The 22,654-nt window shown below is 39.6% G+C and overlaps 1 protein-coding gene across 1 annotated transcript in view; it reads right to left on the bottom strand.

The window, feature by feature from the left end:
- Positions 1-22,654, bottom strand: part of CUBN (cubilin) — a 263,097-nt gene that overhangs the window by 132,867 nt on the left and 107,576 nt on the right. Inside the window, exons 29-31 of the mRNA XM_040248967.1 lie at positions 9,961-10,142; positions 5,193-5,367; positions 3,367-3,536 (exon numbers count right to left, since the gene is read on the bottom strand). Coding sequence (XP_040104901.1) covers positions 3,367-3,536; positions 5,193-5,367; positions 9,961-10,142 — 527 coding nt within the window. The remainder of the gene's footprint in view (positions 1-3,366; positions 3,537-5,192; positions 5,368-9,960; positions 10,143-22,654) is intronic.

The following is a 22,654-nucleotide window of genomic DNA, read 5'->3' as shown; positions in this document are numbered from 1 at the left end:
AGACCAGGGATCGAACCCATGTCTCCTGCATTGGCAGGTGGATTCACCAATGAGCCATCAGGGAAGCCCTGGGGGGAGGGCTTGCTATGCGACAAGCAGATCACCTATATGATCTTAAATATCCCAACAACAAATCTGACATGGTTACTCCGTACTGCTCCCATTGCAGAGTTAAGGAAATTGCAGCTGAAAGACTAGCTTTCTCCCGGACATCACAGCTAAAAGTGGCAAGATCCAGGCTCAGCACCAGGGATAGCTAAGTTCTTAACCATGGCACTATGGTGTCCCACACTGCCGGTACAGTTCACTTTTTACATTCAAGTATGGCTCAAAGGCTTATCAGCATCTGCTTCTGATACTCCATCCCCCTACTGGCTGGAAGACCCTAACTACTTCACACAGTATGCCCTGATCCTGACAACCTGTGTGGACTATTACATTTTGTATTTTAGCATATCTGCTAGACTGGACTCCTCCCAGCACCAGTATGAGGATTCATTTTCTTATCTTCATGCCTAAAGACCAGATCATATTTGAGGTTTTACTTCCTCATTTCTGTTTCCTCTCACTACAGTTTATGAAGTCAAGCCCAGCTGCGTGCTGAGATACAGCCACGGTTACTAGAAAACCCAGTCTGTATTTATATATTATGTAATAAATGGGTGGAAAATCCTACTCACAGCCACGGGATGGGAAACGGTGCTGCCATGCTGAGTGTGCCTTTGACCTAGGCTTTGTTTTTTTCACATACATTTGTTTATTGAATTCTATGCATTATGGACTTTACCAGAGAGAAGAAACTGTACCTAGAACCATATAGACTGCGGGAGGGAGAAAGAGATGGAGAAACACCCACCAGAGGCACAACTGTAAGGTAGACAAGATGTCTCTGGCCCTTTCAAAATTCTCTTGAAGGCACCTCTACTGTTTCAATGCGTTGTTTCACCTTCATATTTAATGGTTATTTTAAGAGAGTACAGAGTTCCTGGTTGGTAGTTATTTTATTGCTTCAAATTTAAGATACCATCTCTTTTTCCCTTTCAATCATCACGGCTGAAAAGTTAGCATTCAGTCTGCCACTTTCTAAAAGATACTTTGTTCCCCCACTCACCAATTCCCCTGGCTGATTGTAACTTTTTTCTCTTGATCTTTTAGATTAAAATCTTTTAAGTTTTTTTAGATAAGTATGTCTTTCTATTTGTCTTGCTTGGCTGTTTGGGTTCCTTGGGAATCTTGGTTTTATAAACTGATGTCTTTCATTAGTTTTAGAAAAGCCTTAGTCATCAGTTCTTCAAATATTGCTACTACTCCATTTATAAATGCATGTTACATCTTTTATACGTATCCTATATATATCTTAACCTCTGTTCTGTATTTTTCATCCTTTTGCTTATAAATATATTTTTTTCTGGATAGATTCTTCTGATATCACTTGTTCTCTCTTCATCTCTAATTTGTCTAACATAAAACAAACCAAAAAAACCCCAAATCCTTCCACTGAGATCTTAATTTCAGCTTTTGCCTTTATCCAGTTTTTAAATTTTCAGTGTTTTTCAATGTTACTTTTTATGATTTGCAGTCTGTCAGAAGTTTTAAGTTTGACTTTTATCTCCATAATCTTAGCAACCATAGTTGCTTAGTAAGCTGTGTGCCTGATAATTTTAGCACCTGGCCTATCAGTGTGTTTATTTCCATTGTCTGTTATTCATGTTGTATCTCATTTATGGTACATTGTCTCTCATGTATATGAATATCTTTGATAATTTGCTTGCTGTTGCATATGAAAATTGTTGGTAGAAATGAGGTCTGGAATGATTTTTATCTCCCTTTGAAGAAGAGTTTAAATTGCTTTGGTCAGATGTCCAAGGCCTGGATGCATTAGTGATGCAAGGTTGCTCTCATTCTATGGCTTCAGATTTGGGGGCCACTCAGGTGACTGGAAGCTGGGATATGGTCTTTGTGAAGGCTGTTTTACTTCCATTCTACCTATGATTCAAGACATTTTATCAGTACTCCTATCCCATTCAGATCCTGGACACAAGTTTTGTTCCCCTTTGCCCTGAAAAGTTCTCAGAAATGCTGCTAACTCCTTCTGGATCAGCAAATGCCCACAGGCAAAAGCAGTCTCAAAAACCAGGCTCATATCTCTATCAGATACTAACTCAGAAACTTCACACTACCTTGTGAGTTCCTTGTTGCATTAGGAAAACGCTGTAAAACATCATTCAGATTTTTTAAATCGTCCTTGTCAGGAGAGTCACCATTATGGAAGGTGGATGCCCTACACCTTAAGTTCATATAAGGCTTTGCCAGTTTAGACTCTGAAGATGCATGTTAAAACGCTAATACATAGCCATGAATCAACTGAACTTTTAAGTAGATTAATGACTTAGTCTTGTAAAATAATTCTCGAAACCATTCCATTAGACTGGACTACTTTGAAACAACTTTTGAATTTTCCTGAGTTAAATTTGAAAGCTAGCAAGTTGGAATTTGTATAAGAAACTGCCAGGAAACTAAAACAGAAAGATCCATTAGCCAAGAGGATCTGGCTTATATTTGAATGAGATTTCTCTAAATACAAATAAAAGATGGAAAATCTTTTGTAAAGAAAAAAAAAATTTCAAAATACAACCTAAGTCACTCTCACATTAGGCATTAGTTTCAGGTGAAAATGTATTAAAGTTGTTGACAGTGATGGAAAGTTTCTGAACCAACCAACAGCCATAGCTCTTCTCCATTCTATCTCACCATCTAGTCTGTTCCTGAACTGATTTGTTCAAGCAGCAGATCAAGATATCCTGAGCGCAAGAAAAGTGAAACCTTGTGATAACCTGCAGACAGTTAATAATAACTGACTGAAAGTGGCTCTGATAAATTCACTATCATAATCCACTACACTTCCCTAATCTTTCTTGCAGTCAATTCTGGCCAATTATCTGTAAGGGGGCTTTTGTAAAAATTTTGCTTGCTTGACTGAAAAAAAAAATTCAAGATGGAAACAACAAACACTATTCCATCTCCTCTTCTTCAGATTTGAACTTAGGGTATTTGGAATTGCTGCAGCCATTTTTGGACCAAGAGGTAACAAACACAAAATGAAAAGCCAGTTCACTAATAGTGGTAGAGCAGAGACTGGGTTGTTAAACAAACCTCCTGGTTTGTGTTTCAGTTCGGTTCAGTTCAGTGGCTCAGTCGTGTCTGACTCTGCGGTTTGTGTTTAGGTAAGAAGTAAATGTGCTTGTATTTTAAGTTGCTAATAGTTGAGTTTCCTGTGATTTGCCATTGAAAACATCCATAGCCAACACATCCACTAAACATGCTCTGTTTTGACCAGAGACAAGGCTTGAGATTTGTGTCACTTACCAAAACACAAGAGTCCTGAGGTTCAAGGTCAAAGTCGGTGAAGTTCAAGAGAACACGGTGATGTTTTTCCACTTGAATGACCCAAGTACAGTCAGTGTTGCTCCTATAAGGACTGGGGTAATTTGGAGAATGAATCTCTCCACTGGGAGCCTGGAAAATGCCACCACAACCTATGGATGAAAGACCCAATACAATAATAAGAGGAGTCTCTGATGCACAAAACTACACCATTATCTGGGAGCAGAGAGGAATATGCTACTTTGTTGGACCACCATTTTAATGTAGTCTTTGGTAAACATTCTAAAGAGCGAAATACTCACTATTAATTTATGCATTCCAACAAAACAAAGACAGTTGTCTAAGACTTCAAATACTTTAGATACTGATGCCACATTATTTTCAAAATATTGAAAAATAATGCAAATAAAATCAAGTCTTCACAAAGCCATGAAATGCCTCTTCATTGTTTTCTAAAAGTATAACAAACTTTAAGAATAACACATCTGGTTCTAAGAATGCTGATAATTCAGTAGTGTGAAGTATGAGTGTTAGTCGTTCATTCATGTCCGCCTCTTTGCGACCCCATGAACTGTAGCCCTCTAGGCTCCCCTGTCCATGGAATTCTCCAGACAAGAACACTAGAGTGGGTAGCCATTCTCTTCTCAGGGGATCTCTCCCTGACCCAGAGACTGAACCGGGTCTCCTGCCCTGCAGGCAAATTCTTTACCATCTGAGCTACCAGGTAAGCCCAATTCAATAGTATACAATTTTACAAATAATTTAACATCTACTCTTAAAAATTTGATATTCTGGACTTTGCACAGCCATTATGTTTTTTAATTCCTATGATATGATCAAATACCTATCAATGTCTAACTCTGTGACCCACCATTTCTCAGATTTATGACAATATAAACTAGAAAGGGAAAATTCAGTGTTATTTTCTGATAACTGAGAATCATTTTGGGGTAATTCAAACACTATAAATATAATTTTTTATTAAATGAATGAATCATTAACTTTAGGAAAGACCTAATAAACTTAACTGTATTACCTTTGACCTGCAGAAGTGGGACCATAAGGCAGCCTGGAGTCATATCTCTGCTTTTACATTTTTTAGCTGTGTGATTTTGGACAGGCCACTAACTTCTCTAAGCTTCAATTTCTTCATTAGTAAGATGAGGATAAGAAATGAACTTCCTTTAGTGGGTGGTTGTGAAAATTAAACAAGACAGTCTTTATAGAATAGTTAGAAAAGTGCCTGACACAGAGCAATCGATCAGTAAACACTGCTTTAATTAGTAGTTGTATCGATTAACATCTGCTCAGAGTTGTACATTAGTATTTTATCTTTGAAAATCTGCAACAATTTATTTAGACAGCCTAAGATCTTGGGCAGAAAGTCACTATATAACAAAAGGTAATAATTCCAGGAATTGGCAAATTTCACATTTATAGTTTGGGTATTTAACAAGGATCCACACACACGGCATAAAGTAATTTACCACTTTACTAATGCCCAAATTGTGGCTGGTGAACAAGCAGAAATCCCACGGGGATCAAGTGAGTCTAACCAACCATCCTGCTTCTGCTTTTACCATGGATGTGCATACTTGCATTGGCTGGTTTTCACATACGAGGTGACTCTTTGGAAGTTAAACTCCATCGTGTTCTTTAGGGACATGTATATTCCAAAGCAATGCTCCCTATTAGGGAAGTCAGAGTAGTAATAGAGGACGTAGCCTTCATAGCACTCTCTAAATATGTCATGAACTTAAATAAAAGTTCAACTGAAGAATTTAGCGATACCTCCTTGGTTCACCCACCTCCAGGGACTGCTCTCCATGAGACATTGAAGCCTCTCCCATTTATGGAACTGTCAGTCTTAAACCGGATGGCCAGCTCATTTCCAGTGCTGGAGACCTGCATGGGATTCTCAGATGATCTTTGCACACACAGCTGGGCTATCCTGGGTGAGTGGAAATCAGGACCTCCATAGATCTATGATGGGATGGAGAAGAAAGAACTTTGAGAGAGATATGTAAGCAATTATAACCACTAGCCTTTGGATTCTATAATATTATTAGTAGAGAGTGAAATCTCAGCCACCCTGGGTGGGTGTGAGCTATAAACTTGAGTTAGATTTTCAAAGGATTCCCTCTGCCCTTGGAACACCCAGATTCAACCACCCACAAAATGCTGGCTTATTCCATTAGACAGAACTATAGAGCTGAACTGAGGAGATAACTCCAGAGCCTTCTTATCGCGCCTCTTCCTTTTTTCCAGTCTGCAGAGGATTTCCTGCTTTCTTTGGCAGAGGCACTGCAGAGAGTCCAGCATCATGTCTGATTTGCTAATTCTTCTGGGCACAGGGGAATAGTCTGAGCACAAAGCCATTTTGTTTGTTCATTGAAGACTATTGATCACCCTGCTACATTTTTAGGATTTTCCATTTGCAATCTGAATATTTCAGATTAGGATTTAATATGAAACTTTTGCTCCTTCAGAGAGACTGAAAATGTAACCTCTATCAGCGTGTTCTGTGGTGTCCTCAGGAGGGAGTCCTACAGACCTCTCTGTATTTCCTCCCAGAGCCTGGGCACTCCCAGGAGCAAGATGAAAAGTGCTCACTTTCTGATCAGCAATCACCAGGTCTCTGCCCCACTACATCATTCTCGCTTGTCCTCAGACCTCCTCAGCTCCTCCAACTTGCAACTATTTGTCTCACTGGACCTGATACCCCAGTGACACATTTCTCCCCACAATGTGTCCTCTGGACTGCATGTCCAGTATCTTGCAGGAGGTGTAGCCCCACCCAGTAGAGGGGGAGGCGAGGGCCCAGGCTGCCTCTCACACAGGCTTCTCAAGGGCCCCTTGGATAACCAGTGTGTGGGGGGCTGGGGGATGCAGATGAAGAAGACAAGAATCACACAAAGATGCAGAGCCCCTGCTTTCAATCTTGCCAAACCTGAATGTGTAGAAAAATGACCAATTTTTCCCTGACAGTTTTCAGGCATACTGGTATCTGGGCCCTTTCCTCTCCCTCACGAGAACATCCATTTAAATCTAGGCTCAGGTTAGAATCGGAAAAGTGTAGCTCCATGCCCTCCCCACCCCCTCGCCCTCTGCATCTGCATGGCTCTCCCACCCTGAGTTTCTCCCCATCCTCAGGCCCATGCCCCTGCCCACCCCAGGGCGGCTGCTGACTGACGCGGGCATCACTCGAGTGTTCTCCAGAGAAGGAGAGAACAAGCAGCCTACTTTCGGTGAGGAGCGTGTGATTTGAATCCATAATGATTTCTTTGTCTGATTAATTCCCCCCAGCCATGCGGGAAAGGCCAAAATGAATGAGGCCGCTGTTCCAGGAGGGCCGAGCACAAGGGCTGTAATTGCAGAGGAATGAAGCGAGCAGGCTGCTTGGTGCTGGTTTTCCTCAGGAGGAGCGCTGTTTGCCAGGCCCCCTCAGTCCCATCGGAGGGGGAACTAGAGGAAGAGGCCTGTGTGGCCCTTTACACGTACACAGAGGCAAAGGGGAGAAACCACACTGCTGCTGGTTTAGCATCCTTGAGAGTCCCCTGCTCCCTGGCCCAGGGCGCAGGGCTCAGAGCCTGAAACCCACAGCCTGAGCTCCCAGTTGTTGGCCCCACAAGCAGCACATATTTGGACAGCACACTGAGTGTAAGGGTTTAGTTCTAACAAAGAAAACTTGCACGTCAGCAAAATATTCTGCTTTCCCTGCTCAGGGTCCCCTTGAGATCACAAACAAAACAGGAATGAGTCGGCTGGGCCTAGAAGCCTCCAGAAGGGTGAGCACTGCCGCTTTGATGTTCTGTGCTTCTCCTCTTACTGGGTCAGGCTCACAAAGACAGTGGAGGAAAATCCAGCGATTGAAAAAAAAAAAGAAAAGAAAAACCAGCGATTGTCTGGGGGTTTTTTTGCACTGAGGGGTGGCTTTCCTTTTCTGCTCTGTGCCCCTTTAGGCTCTTTTCTTCAACTGAAACAAAAGAACAGTACTTTTCACTTCCACAAATAAAACCAATGGTTAGCACAAAAGAGGAAAAAGATGGAAAGAATGTCAGGGTGTGGTCCGCTGGATTGCAGCGTGTGACTCAACGTTGTGGGGAAAAGAATTGGCCTGATGATCAGAGATTAAAACATGTGTTTTTAGCCAATGCTCAGGATAGAGAGCATTTCAAAGCCTACGGTTTTAATCTGTTTTGAACATTTCTTTCTGCTCTGTTAGCTCCATTTATTGTTACAATCAAGTCAGCATTCCAGGGTTATGAGTAACCAAAGGGCTGCTGCTTAATGCAACTGGCCTCTCTTTGGACACTGGTTTTTGAGAGAAAAATCCATTGGCTCTTGGTTAAATCAGGGGAAACCCAGGTAAGCCCATACCTGGTGACAGCAAGGCCCGCTGGGCTATGCTCAGAACTAGAGAGGAGGATGTGAGGGAGGGCAGATGGGTGGAGAAAGCCGGCAGTGTTTTCATGCCACACACCTGCCAGGGGTAAAATACAGTGAAACCTGTTGCTAACATGTTATCAGCATCCATGTGGTGAGGGATGGAAAAAATTCTTTTTTTTTATTTTTTCTCCAGAAATTAACCTAGATTGATGACAGCACTTTCTTGAGCATCTGCAGAGATGTCAAACAAAGTTTAGGAGAGCAAGTCAGTTACTCAGTTTAGTGTTACAGCAAGAGTTACTCACTTTAGTCTTAAAAAAAATTTCCCAAATATTTAAGGGCTTCAAAGTATACCCTCAAATCCTGGTTTGATGGAACACGTGAAACCACCTTGTCCTGATAAACCAAGTCCCCAGCAAACTGCAGCCTCTTCTTCCAGTTTTCTGTGGGGATCTTGCTTGAACACTGCTGCCCAGGGGCCTTCTTTGTCTCTCTGTCCCCTGAGGCTGCTCGCAGGGATCAGGCCTGCCCTTTGCCTTCTCATGTACTGGGTGTGACAAAACCAAAGTACAATGAACCTATTTACATTCTGCCAAGTGGGCAGCAATACACGGGCTTTGGAATATGAAAATGAAGGGTGAGGAACATTTCATATTACTGCGGAAAACCCTGCAGCCAGCCCTTTGTATCAGTTAAGGGGGTTCCTGCAACTGAGGATTCTTGTCAGCAGGAGGGAGCATCTCAGCCTTCCACATGGAGCCTTATTTTTACTTCACACTCTGAGTGCTGAATTTCATCAATTTCGGGAGCCACCTTGCTCTCTCTGCCGCACAAGCTGGTCCTCTTCTGAGATAGAGTTGTGACTGGGCCGCAGGACTTACGTGAAGATGAGGGTCTGGGCTGAACCCAAGGATGCCCTTGTTCTGTCACTTTCTGCAGTATCAGCCTCCTTTGCACAGACTAGAGCTGCTAAGTGCCATTCCTGCTGACTCTGAGCCCATCCAGGGAAGGCATGATTTGAGAACCCTGTGTCTTTTCAAGGAGAGAACTCGGTTTGTAATTAAGGTTTTCAAGTGTTAAAGTTTCCCGTGACGTTCTATAAACACACACTCATTTCAGTATCTTGCCCATCTCTGTCTTTTGACACTGGCTGATGTGGACTGTGCAGTGGTAGATAAGTTCAGTTCTTAGCTCTTCCACTCTCTGTCCTTAAGGTTGTGGAAAAATCCATCAACCTTTTTTACCTCTGTTTTGACAGCAGTAAAAGGGGGACAGAATTCCCCTCTTACCTCCCAGTATTAGTTAACACTCAAGTGGGAAAATGGAAGTTGGATTCCCTTTGCAATCACAATAAATGTACGTTTTCACTGCATGGCAGTCAGAAGCTTGGAGATTTTCATTTATCCCACAAACAAACATCAGGTGTTTACTATTTGCCAAGTGCTCTACGGCTCCAGGGTATAGTAGAGAAACAAAACAAAAACAGACACACAGCCGTCATGGAGTTTTGAGTCCTACCAGATACAGAACCTTGTCGTGATGCAATCCCTATGGTTGAGGTAACAGGAATTTCCTGTGTACTTGGACATTATCTGATGACTAGATTACTGCAGCGAACAGCTGGTTATAATTGATCCTCAAAGGCCATCTGCATTATCTGCGATACAGTGTTGGTAGCAGGGTTGGAGCAGTTGCGGGCACTTCTTGGGCTCGCTGTCCTGCTCCCCTCCACCCACCAAGCACTTGCCTCTTCTCTACGCTCTGCCGCCCACTGCCTTCCTAAGGGAGCTTTCTCAGACTGGAAGTATGTGGTGCTGACAATCCCAAGTGCCACCCTCCATCAGTGCAAATGGGAGCTGGGGGACCAATGCCTCAGCCTGTGTCCTGAGAAGGGTAATTCGGAGGAACAGACCTCATGGGACCTCGGAAGGTCATAGCAGGATTAAGCTCTCATTGCCAACAGCAGCAGCTCCCTTCCTTGGCTCACCCTCCTCAGTCCCCCTCACCCGGTTCCCTGGTTCCCTCCTTTCCGCTTCCTGGCACTACTTCCCAGTCACATCACCTGCCCCCCAACATCCAGAAAAGAACACTGTTGGCCACTGGAAAGAATTTGGGAATTTTTGCAGAGTGATTTCTGGTTCTAACCCCAAATCCTGTAATGTGCTAAAAAACCATCTGAATTCCTACCTCCAGAACATCGAAGTTGCAGCTTGCATGATACTCCACATCAAAGTCGTGGATGGTGAGCTGAATGCTACTCCCAGGGGCTGTGTGAATGTACCAGATACACTCCCTGTTGGCGGGGTACCTGTTAGGGTACCCGGGGCTACTGAAGGAGCCCGTGTCCCCAGACAGCTCTCCACCACAACCTGTGAAAACCACAAGACTCAGTCAGTTCAGAGGGCATCAGCCACTGGAAAAAAATTCAAAAATCCAACTATATAAAACATAACTGAAAATGCATAATGCCTAATTTATGGAAAAAAGTCATAATAAAATTATAATGAGCAGTTATAAAACAATGAGAAAAATATCATGGCTATAGCTTCCATTTATTGTTATTAAAATTTTTAAATTGATTATATCACTTGGTGCAATAATTCTCAGTCTTTATGCTCACCATGTCAAATCTTTGGTAATATTCTCAAAATGTCATTCTAATATATTTTCTTCATTATATTTGGTGACAATTTCCCAGTAAAAGAATCCTCCCAGTAGGAGGTACAATGGACTGTGTAAACAGTCAATACTAGGTCACTTGGTCTTCAGTTTGCTTGTGTCTAATACATTATGTCTAAGTTCTTTAGGACCTAAGATGTGGAATGCTAAGTGTTAAAAATCCTTACCTTTGTATGAGAGACTCTAGTAAATAAAAAAAAATATATATATATATAAAAGTCTACAAAAACCCTTCACATAGATGTTCATAGCATCCTTATTCTTAATTGCTATAACTTGGAAGCAGTCAAGGTGTCCTTCAGCAGCTGAATTAGGTAAATAACCTGTAGTCCTCCTAGACATGGGGTATTTTGCAACACTAACAACAAATGGACTATCAAGCCATCACAAAGCATGGAGGAAATGTCTATGTGTATGAAGGAGTGAAAGGAGCCAGACTGGGAAAGCTATGTACTGCACCATTTTGATGGCATGGCATTCTGGAAAAGGCAAAACTATGGAGACAATCAATGACGTGGTTTGCAGAGACTGGAGGGGAAGGAGAGACAGAGAGAGTGCAGAAGAGTTTCAGGGAGGTGACACTACTCTGTATGATACCAGAATGGTGGACATATGTCAGAAACTTGTCAAACCCACAGAATGTACAACAGCAAGAGTAAACTATGGACCTTGTCGATAAAGGTTTATAAGTAATAACAAATGTCCCATTCTAGTGGGGAATGTTGATAACGGGAGATTCTGCTCATGGGTAGAGGCAGGGGTACATGGGAACTCTACCTGCCATTCAGTTTGGCTGTGAACCTAAAACTCTTCTAAAAAATAAAGTCTACTAAAAACAATACTAAAAATGATATAGATCCTGAACCTGGGAAATGTATATCCAAAAACCAACCAGACAAACAAAAACCTGATATATAAAACGTGGAAAAAGACACTAGCATATGTTTTATGAATGCTTATATATCATGCCTTAGAGAGTAATTAACATGAATCATTATAACAAAAAATCAAAATGCTACAACATGTGGTACACAATAAATACTGCCACTGCTATGAGTGTTTAGATGCACTTTACAGATATTTCCTATTTTAATGCTCATAAGAACCACACGAAGCAAATATTATGATTATCTTCATTTCTCAGATGTTCAAATCAGTACAAGCTCAAGTCAAGTGGTTTGTCCAAGGAACCCTGGTTGTGAGAGAGGGAGTCACCCATGTACAGAATCTCCCATTATCAACTAATCCACACAATTCACAATGCCAGTGTACTTAATTATAATACTACACTCTACAGACTCACATCTTTGGTGAGAATTCAGATTTCAGAATGGACAGGGAGAGGAAAAATCACAGAAGTAAAACTTGAGGAAGACTCAAATTTTAAAGACAAAATTAGAACAAAATAAAGATAAAATTAGGAAAAAGATAAATTGTCTTATTTCCCAGTAGCAATTTTTGGTTATTAAAAAAACATTATTTGCTCTATTAACATATCTTTGTTTTCTATTTTTAATATTAATTAGCTGGCAAATTGTTCCAAGCACCTTCCCTTTCTGAAATTCAGGCTTTTCATGTTTAAAAATGACAATGACTCTTCATTTCATTGTGAATATACGTGCATTTTTTCACTTTAATTGGCTTAAAATATAAGGCACTAAACCCGAGGGCTTGTCTACTACCCATCTTATGCAAATTTGTCTGTACTGGGAGTTGGAAAAAAGTGTTTTGAAAGTTCAAAAGAAATAGTCTCCATACTGAATCTCCACTTAACTAAGAAGAGCTGAGAATTCCAAGAAGAATTCCTAATTGTATAAAGAAATTAGATTCCAGCTCAACATGCTACCATCTTCTTGAATGGCCAATTTCCTGCTACCATTTAAAAAACCTCTGCGCTTTCAGATTTTAAATTTGTTGCACAGGATGGTATCTATCCTATCAAGTTTCTACTTTTATTTCTGGTTCCAGTTCTGCAAAAAAAAATATTTAAAATTAAGCGGGCTGACATTGTTTGCAGGCTGTGGTGAATGTTAAAAAAACATAAATGCCATGAAGATCAGAAAATGTTTTTCCTACTACAACCATCCATGGAAAATATTCCTGAAGCCAAAGTCAGCACAGATTGTACTTGTGCTCTGCACCACTGCACAACCCCAGGGGGCAGCAGTCTCAGAGCATTCCATCCAATGATGCTCCCTGGAGGTGAGCAACACAGAGGCCCATAGAAATCATCTCTTACTAAAATACAATATAGGTACACAAGGCCAGGCTCTTGCCCCATTTTAAGCTTCTATGGTTCTTGGTATCAGTTGTACCAAACAAGTAATCCAATGAAAAAAAATCTTCAGAGGAAAAACAACTTTGTGGTCACAAAACATAAAAAAGAACAAGGAAATGGAAGCCTGACTACCTTACCTGCATTTTTATTTAGCTTCAGTTCATCAGAAATCTAATTCATTATTTTTCATCTAAAAGTCTTTATAATCATCATTGATTCATCTAAAAGTCTATATAATATTTTTCCATTGTCTTTCCAATTGTTTTAGGTTTCCTTGTGAATTCCTTTGCAAATAACAGGATATTAATACTCTTAAATGAGTTGCTGTAAGCTGGAATGATAATATCAGATTCTGGGCAGTCAGCAATGCTTTGAAAAATTACAGTACTTGCTTTATTTACCCACTTACAGCTCTGGAGACCCACAGTGTACTTTTCCCTAAGATTTAAAAATAAACATAAACAAGGTTTATAAAAAACAAAGCACGGCTTTATTTTTAGGTATGCCATGCTCTTTTCTCATGAATAGCACTTATGTATGTGTCTCCTAAAGAGAAATTCCAATATTCAAAATGATACCATATTGGGGAAAAATACTGTGTGGTTGTGAGGAGGAGAAAAGGAAACTGTTGGAGCTTGAAAACTCTTTGCAGCTTTCTTTTTTTCCTACATAATCTCACTACCTCTGAAGTTTAATCTGTCAAAAAGTACCAACTTTGATTTAAAAGTTCATACCAAACGCAAAGTAGAGCAAATTAATTCAGTGGTATTTTATGGTAAAAATTATAAAGTACTGAAATAAAAAGCTAATTCTGATAAGTATGGCAGAAATTTAACTCCCTCTTTGTAGTTCTAAATTTTGAAAGAGACAAACAACTTTCCAATTCTCCTTCATTTATCCATTCATTCAATCAGTATTTGTTGAGTATTTGCCATAGTATAAGTGTTAAAGAAGTCAGGTGTATTTAATGCCTCTCAAAAAAAAAAATAAAATCCATCTGTAGACATTAAAAAAGTGCCATTACCACATGCCCTCCTGCAAACCATTAAGTTCTTCTTGCTTTTCCTCCAATTTGCAAAGCGTAATTTCAGTAAGTCTTGATTTGAAAAAAAAGTGAATTATATTTTATCTTTCACAAGCTAATTGATGGTACATTATAAATAAGAATAAATAAATCATCATGTTGAGTTGCCAAAAGATATTTTAGAATTTGCTGGTTTCAGTAGTACAATGTTGGCATAATTCCCTTTTGATACTAATTTCAGTCCACAGATGAGAGACTTTTATCAGCATTTAGCCAGTTATGCCTCACTCTCTTGGGTATCACATCTTTTTCCTACATTTGGGGATGTTTTAATAAATCTGTACTTGGTGTCAGGCAAAAAAATATTATGTCAAAATATATCTTTTAAAAATCTGAAAAAATGAGTAATGTCTATTTTTTCTATGCTCTCTTCAAGTGACAAGGAAAAACAAATTCATGACAAAATTAAGAAAATGTCTGTTAACCCTCAAATTAAACATGTAATGAATTTATTTGATGATTTGCTTCATAAATTAAAGCTACCTTTAGGCTCACAGTGAAACATTAGAACATGAATTTTAAATTGGATAATTATAGGTTAAAAAATGAAAAACAATAAATTCACACTAACAGTTGAGCTTTTAAAATTATAAATGAAAGCAAACAACAACTATAATTCACAGTAAATAGTAGTTTTTTAAAGAATATATAATGTGAGTCTTTTGAATTGTATTTATACATCAGTTTCCACTTAATTAGCTGTGAAAAAGGGACAGACAGGAAATGTGATTTGGAACCTATATCAACACATACCATTACCAATAACAGGAAATAGCAAGACAATCCAAAAACTCCTATTGTGTGTAGTTCTAAAGGAGAGAGAACATGCTCCAAATGCTGAAATGAATCAAAAGCAAAATGATTTACTTCTGCCTCATCTTATTTACACTGAATAGCAAAGCTGTTTATCTCATTTACTATTTCTGCACTTTGTGTGGTAGAAACAAGTTTTATTTTTATTTTTAATAAAGATTGTGGAATTCAAAAATCTGCTTATTTGCTTTTCCTATGGAGTTATTCTCAGGGTTGCTGATGTCTAATATTAAAATCTTGCCACAAAATGAGTATCCTAATTTTACCTTCCTGTTAAATTTATTTGGGCCAGAAAGAAGAAACATTGTTTTGCTCACTGTACTCTCTTGGTGTGAGATTCTAGACTTAATAGTCTCTTGTGAAAATATAGTTTCTCTTGAATGAGTCACAGAAGAAAACATATTTCTAAAGCCAATCACCTCTTTTTGAGATGGAAACGACACAGCTTCTGGAAAAATCTCAGGTGTTTACATTTCAGTTAGAGTAGAAATAATGGGATAAGCACACCTGCAAATGCTAAAACAAAGGAAAGTGCTGGGAAAAATTACAGGTTAGCAAGCTATGCAAAAGTTTAACCAGTGCTGTCTTTGTCAGTCACGTCTGTGACCATGGGCCAGTGACCAGGGGGTCACAGCAAGAGTAGAAAGCGGGGATGGAGCATAGACAAGGCTGGAGATGGAAGAAGTTGTATCAGCTAACAACTATCGAGAAATGGCACAGGAGGTGATGTTCAGACTCCCAAGACCCTCCTCATTGTCATGTCTGTCCCACTGGATGAATAATAAAAGGTAGGAAAATAATGAAATTTGCTATAATTGGGCTTCAGTCCTCTAAAACAGAAGACAGTGATTTCAGAAAGCATTTCGGGGGTCTATATAAAGAAAATAATTAAATGATAAAGATACAAACCAAGAAGTAAACAATTGGAGTGCCGAATCAAGAGATTTGAAGGATACATATTCAGAAGAAAGAGAGAGATGGTGGCTCTTTGTACCCAACTGGTAAGAGAAGATTTTCATGGAGGAGAAGACATGATTTCATAGTTGCATAATTTGCACACCAAGTTGCAAAAAAAATATAATGGCACACCAAGTAAAGCACAGGCTGTGGCATAAGACAGAAGAGCTTCCAGCTTTGACTGTGCTACTCTTCGGATGACTAATTTAACCTTTCTAACCCTCGGTGTTTTCATCTGTAGCAGTGTTAGCACTTAACCTCATAGGGCTGTGACATCATAGGTTTAATGAAAAAACCAAAGTATGGTTTTTAGCTAAGTGTCTTGCATATGATAATCACATCACATATACTGTGTATTACAACTGAACCAGTGTTAATCCAGACCTGGGATAAGACTAGAGAAGGACTTAGAGTTGAAGAGGAACTACCATACCAGCTAAAGAGTCATCGTGAATATCCAATACGATATAAGAAATCAATTATTCATGAAGCTACAATAAAGATAGTTCACACCTGTATGGTAGTGAACAGTTTCTCTGTGTGCTTGCTTCTCATGGACACATCATCTTATTTGAGATTCATAACAACTCTACGAGGTCAGCAAGAATGATCATATCGCCCAAGTGAGGCTCAAGAAGGCTGCTGAACGTGTAACTCACACAGTAATGGCGTCTCTGGGGCCAAACTTCCCCAGCCACCCCCAACCTGTCCCCAACCCCCTACTTCCAGGTTCTGCCTTCTCTCCACTATGACTAGTTGGGTGTTTCATCCCTAAGGCCCTGGATTGACAGTGTTCAACACCACCCTCATTACTAAGGCAAAATATTGTCATAGCAACCAGAAAAAAAATAATAAAGAATCTTTTTTCATTTAATTTGAGGTCAATCTAACAAATCTAATATACTAATATCAATGGATATAAGCTGAAGTGAAATAAGATAACACCCTGAAGAGAATCATATGTTTTTCAGTTATAATTAGTTAATCTTTAAAAGCTTTTAGTTCTGGTGACTGATCATCTGTTTGATTCTGTTTTCCTCCAAACTCCCAGTCATCAGCTGAAAGGAAGCGTTTACCTTATCAGCAGGAAGCATGCTGATCTACAGAACTCATAACAAGAAAGAGTTAAAAGTTGTTAAACCTGCGCACTTGTGAAGATAACTTAAATCTTTTCCATAGAAGAACGTTGCTAACACTGTTTTGGGGTTTCTTTGTTCATAAGTTTGATCTAAAACAAGCAGTGAGTTATAAAATTCTGGAACAATGGCAGTGAGAAGCATAGTCTATGTATGTTCCACCCTCAAGGTTTGGGGTGGTTTGGTTGTTTTTTTATTTTTTGCTTTTAACACAAGAGTTTTAATAAAAGCAAATCAGCAAAGAAAGGGTTGCATGGAATTAGAGGCACAAAGTTTTAAAAGCATATTCTGTGTTTCCTGCAATTACAGTTGCTCAAACCTCTTTAAACTTGGCATTTTCCTGAAACTGTGTTCCATAAACCAAGAGCACCAGGAGACCTGCCAGCTTGGGAGTGGCATGGCCCAAGCTCCCTGATGTTGGATGAAAAGCAACAGAGAATGGACCCAAATGGGACATCTTCACATCCTCACCCACTAACCTTGGAGGGAAATGTCTGAGAAATCAGTGATCAGTGTTAAAAAGAAGCTGAAAAGCCAGAGTACAGTAAAAATCAATTTTAAACAAATGGTGATGTTCATATACTTCATTAAAATGAATGGTTTCCATTTTAATAGTTTTTCTATAATTTAAAAATAAAAACTTTCTCTGCTGCAAACCTTGAGAGGTGACTGGTTTTATCAGTTAATCCCTCAATAGTATAAAAGTATATGCCACAGTCCTGGGATGTAGGAGAAAGGCAAATGATAGGTGCTCATCCTAAAAGAGAAGACTAAAATCAGATGCAGATGACACCACCCTTATGGCAGAAAGTGAAGAGGAACTAAAAAGCCTCTTGATGAAAGTGAAAGAGGAAAGTGAAAAAATTGGCTTAAAGCTCAACATTTAGAAAACTAAGATCATGGCATCTGTTCCCATCACTTCATGGGAAAGAGATGGGGAAACAGTGGAAACAGTGGCAGACTTTATTTTGGGGGGCTCCAAAATCACTGCAGATGGTGACTGCAGCCATGAAATTAAAAGACACTTACTCCTTGGAAGGAAAGTTATGACCAATCTAGATAGCATATTCAAAAGCAGAGACATTACTTTGCCAACAAAGGTCCGTCTAGTCAAGGCTATGGTTTTTCCAGTGGTCATGTATGGATGTGAGAGTTGGACTGTGAAGAAAGCTGAGCACTGAAGAATTGGTGCTTTTGAACTGTGGTGTTGGAGAAGACTCTTGAGAGTCCCTGGGACTGCAAGGAGATCCAACCAGTCCATTCTAAAGGAGATCAGTCCTTTGGGCGTTCTTTGGAAGGAATGATGCTAAAGCTGAAACTCCAGTACTTTGGCCACCTCATGCGAAAAGTTGACTCATTGGAAAAGACTCTGATGCTGGGAGGGGTTGGGGGCAGGAGGAAAAGGGGACGACAGAGGATGAGATGGCTGGATGGCACCACCAACTCAATGGACGTGAGTTTGAGTGAACTCTGGGAGTTGGTGACGGACAGGGAGGCCTGGCGTGCTACAATTCATGGGGTCGCAGAGAGTTGGACACAACTGAGCGACTGAACTGAACTGAACTGAAAATCAGGTCAACAGCCCTCTTTGAAGACAAAGCCATGAGTGGGGCTCCCAAATGCATCTGACTCACTTGTTAGTCCAATTTGTGGGGGGGGGATTTTGTGGGTTAGCACTGATTCTCTGATGACAGAGAGGAGCAATCATGACATGAAATCAGAGAAGGAAATGAGGTAATGCAAAGACCAAGGAATGGGAAATTCTCCAGAGGGGAAAGAAGTTAGAAGGAAGACAAAAGCCAGAGACTCCAAGAGAGGGGAGAGTGGTCAAAGCTGCAGAAGCTCCCGTGTTGGGTTGAATGGTATTCCCCAGGAACCTGTGAATCTGACCTTATTTGGGAAAAGGGTCTTTGCAGATGTTATAAAGTTAAGATGAGGCCATGCTGGATTAGACAGGGGCTGAAATTCAGTATAATTGGTGCCCTTCAAAGAGATGAGAGATTTGGACACAGAGACATAGAAGGAGGAGGGCCATGGGAAGATGGAAACAGACACTCAAGTTACATGTCATCAAGCCAATGAAAGCCGAGGGTTCCCAGCAATGAATAGAAGCTCGAAGAGGTAAGGAAGGATTCTTCTCTAGAGCCTTCAGAGGGATGGCCAGGCTGACCTTGATTTTGGACTTCAAGACTCCAGAACTGTGAAAGAATACATTTCTGTTTTGTTAAGCTACCCAGTTGTGGTATTTTGTTACAGTCGCCCTAGGAAGTGAGCTGAGGGCTTTCTTCTGGGTGTACACATAACATCGTGGAAGGGGTGAGGCCTCCCAGCTATGAGGGCTTTATGCTCATGACCTAATCACCTCCCAAATGCCCCACTCCTAATACTAACACCTTAAGAGTTAGGTTTCAACACATAAATTTTGAGGGGACAGAAACATTCAGACTCAGCACAAAGTTGACAAAACTAGAGACAAACTTAGGCTAGGTACAACACTAGGAGAAGCCAACTCTAGATTTTAGGGTCACTGGTTAGAGTTTCATCTTACACAGTGATTTCATCACTGCCCCAGACTTTGTGATAGTCATTTTGTCTAAATGTGTTCCATACAGCAATGGATATGAAGTAATCAGTTTTCAATGGTAGGGATAGGAAAAAAAAAAAAAAAAAGAGTGAAAGAACATGGTTATAACATGAAGTTAATGACCTGGAAAATAGATACAAGGATTATACAAAGAAGCTCAAAATCAATGCTGTCCATAGTTTTTAAATGACTTTTAAATTCCCACATAAGATGTCATATTAATGTTCAAAATTAAAATCATCATAGCCATTGGACTCTCTAAGATGTCCTGAATCTGAACTGAAGTGTTTCAGCTTACTATACCGGAGAGAAACATGAACTCAATGTACCCGTATTTTAGGACTTTTCACATAATTGATGCCTTTAAACTGTCGTGCTGGAGAAGACTCTTGAGAGTCCCTTGGACATCAAGAAGATCAAACCAGTCAATCCGAAAGGAAATCAACCCAGAATATTCACTGGAAGGACTGATGCTGAAGCTCCAACACTTTGGCTACCTGATGTGAAGAGCTGACTCTGGAAAAGACACCGAATGCTGGAAAAGATTGAGAGCAGGAGGAGAAGGGGATGACAGAAGATGAGACACTTGAATGGTATCATCAACTCAATGGACATAAGAGTTTGAGCAAACTCCAAGAGATATTGAAGGACAGGGAAGCCTGGCATGCTGCAGTCTGTGGGGTTGCAAAGAGTTGGACACAACTGAGAGACGGAACAACAACAACACATAATATGAATTTTCATTTCCTTTGCATGAAAGGATAAAAATCTTTTTGACCCAGAGACGTATAGTAGATCTTGTCATCTTTTCATTTTGATTAACTACATCCTCTTTCATCACATGTACTCATTCCAACCAAAATAAAAAATGGTTTCCCAATAGAAATTATCTTCTTAACAATTCAGAAGAAATCAATCATTCTCTCTTAGACATTTTTAAATTATTGAAGATCAGCTCCAGTCACTTCATCAAACTTCATCCATTCACTTCATCCAACTAATCTCTTATGGGGTAGCTACCATCACTTTGTATCACTTCTCTTGCAAGCTATTTTGCATAACTAAACCATGGTAACAGATTAGATGATCTCTGTGGTCTACCTCCACTCAAACTGTACCATTACTGCAACCATATGCAGCCACTCCAGAGAAAGAAACTTTATGAAGAAGCAGATACTGTGTTGAAGGACAGACAAGCAGTCTCAGCTATTTTGAACTAGTTGTTCACTACGTAATGAACTTCACCCCTTCATTGCTGTGGAGACCATGAAGAAAGAAGAAACTGTGCAATTTAGAAGGAAGACCTTGGAACTGGAACATTATTTACTTGGGAAAGATGGCAGACGTTCATTTGAAAACACCCATTATCCTCAGTGGGAACTTAGCTGTGAAATTACCTACTGTAAGCTCTGACCTTCTCTGCATTGCAATATTACTCCATCTTTTTTGCAATGAAAAACTGGGGGAAAACTATTTGCTTGTAGGCAGAGTGCAGCTGTTTAAAACACAGGCTTGGGTGTTCAACACCACACACTTAGTTGTGTCCTCATTCCATCACTGTGAGTTTGAGGAAGTTACTTAACTTTTTCTAAGATTCCTTCCTCAATTTTCTTATCTATAATATGGGGATGAGATGCTGGTTTCAGAGAATTAGTAAGAGAAGAAAAGAGATTGTATTTTTAAAGTGTTAGCCAAAAAATCCAGCACATGGTAAAATCCAGCACATGAAAAGCACCAACTTTTCAAAAATTATATTATCAAAATTTTAGATAATTACTTGGTCTAGTAATAATAAATGAGGTATCAATTAAATCAGTGCACCAATCATGTAAAGCATATTTTTGTTTGCTGTTAATAAGGCAACATGGTTTTACTTTTATCATCATTAATGTCTTAAAATAAATTTAAAATTACATTTAGGGGGACTTCACTGGTGGTCCAGTGGTTAAGATTGTGTTTCAAATGCAGGGGGTTCAGGTTCAATCCCTGGTCAGGTAACTAAGATTCCATATACCTCACAGCAAGGCCAAAGAAAGTAAAACATGTAAAAAAATTTTTTTAATTACATATAAGTAGCAAAATCTTTATTATTTGGCCTGTGAGTAGTCTGTAAGTATAATAGGAAGGAGAAAGAAATCAGAGACAAGGTATGTCAATTTCATTACTTAAACAGAGAATTCAGAATTAGATTAAACCTTCCAGAATGTAGTTACTGTCTCACACTGGAGATTCACTCTTGATTTTGTGAGTCAAGTCCACTGAAGGCTGGCTTTAGTTTCTCTGAATGTTCAGGGGCATATACAAAAATACAAGCCCTTGGACACCCAAGGTCAGACCTAATTATGGCAATATTTAAGTAAATGCTCAAAAAGAGAAATCTCTGGGGACAAAAAGTATGTTCTATATAGAACATCATGTTCATTTTGTGTTGATTTAGTCATTTGGGGCTGCTACAAAACTTGAAACTATAAAAAAAAAATGTGTGGTTTCTTTTTTCATGTTGTACAGAAAAGTGTGGAATCCCCTGGAAAGTGTGTGCAGTGTCCATCAGGGGTATTGTTGCCAAGCAACCAGAATACAAATAGAAGATTTGAGAAAGCCCTGCTTTATGGCCCAAATCTCAAGGACTATTACAAGTTGTGCAATGTATGATTTGGGAAGGTCATGGTTGTTTGAGGGTTACTTTTACTTTTTTTTTTTTTTTTAACTGTTTGGAAAAGTAGCGATGGAAATAGAGCTCAGCCTTTCACACAGTAGCGACGTGGGAACTGGGATGCCAGATTTCTACAAGGTCGCCACTGGTTACGAGACATAGAGCCAACATTGCATGAAGGTCAACTATGTGTATGTGTATTTTCTGTTGTCGTCAGGGAAGCAAATAATGTCAGGATTTAACTTTTCCACTCATAGTGAAATGTCTACATAGGTTCAGTGTAGACTCTCATTACTAGGACCTTGCTGGAAAAATTGTGAAACCAAGGCAAGAAGAGTTGGGTGATTTTCTTCATATGTTATCATCCCAACTTTACAAACTTCCAAACAGATTCCTTTTTACATGACCATTATCCATTAAGAACTTCTTTCCAAAAAAGATGTTAAGTGAGAATCTGCCCTAAATAAAAATCAGACACAGTATCATAATACAACAATCTGTGCTTTGATTCTCCACTAAGACTGCACACAACTTTCAATCTCCTGGCTTAAACGTTTTCCAAGAGCAACAAAGACAAAAATCCAAAATATCAAATATGCTGAAGTGGCCAGAATAAGTACAGCAGGATACAGCATGTGTAAATGCTAATGCTAAGAAGAAAGCCTAGTTAACAGTCGGGGAAATAACTTTTAAATTA

This window comes from Oryx dammah, unplaced genomic scaffold (assembly GCF_014754425.2).
Source record: "Oryx dammah isolate SB20612 unplaced genomic scaffold, SCBI_Odam_1.1 HiC_scaffold_10, whole genome shotgun sequence".
In the NCBI taxonomy this organism is placed as follows: domain Eukaryota; kingdom Metazoa; phylum Chordata; class Mammalia; order Artiodactyla; family Bovidae; genus Oryx; species Oryx dammah.
Note: the sequence above shows the minus strand (reverse complement) of the source record. Positions and strands in the feature narration are given on the sequence as shown.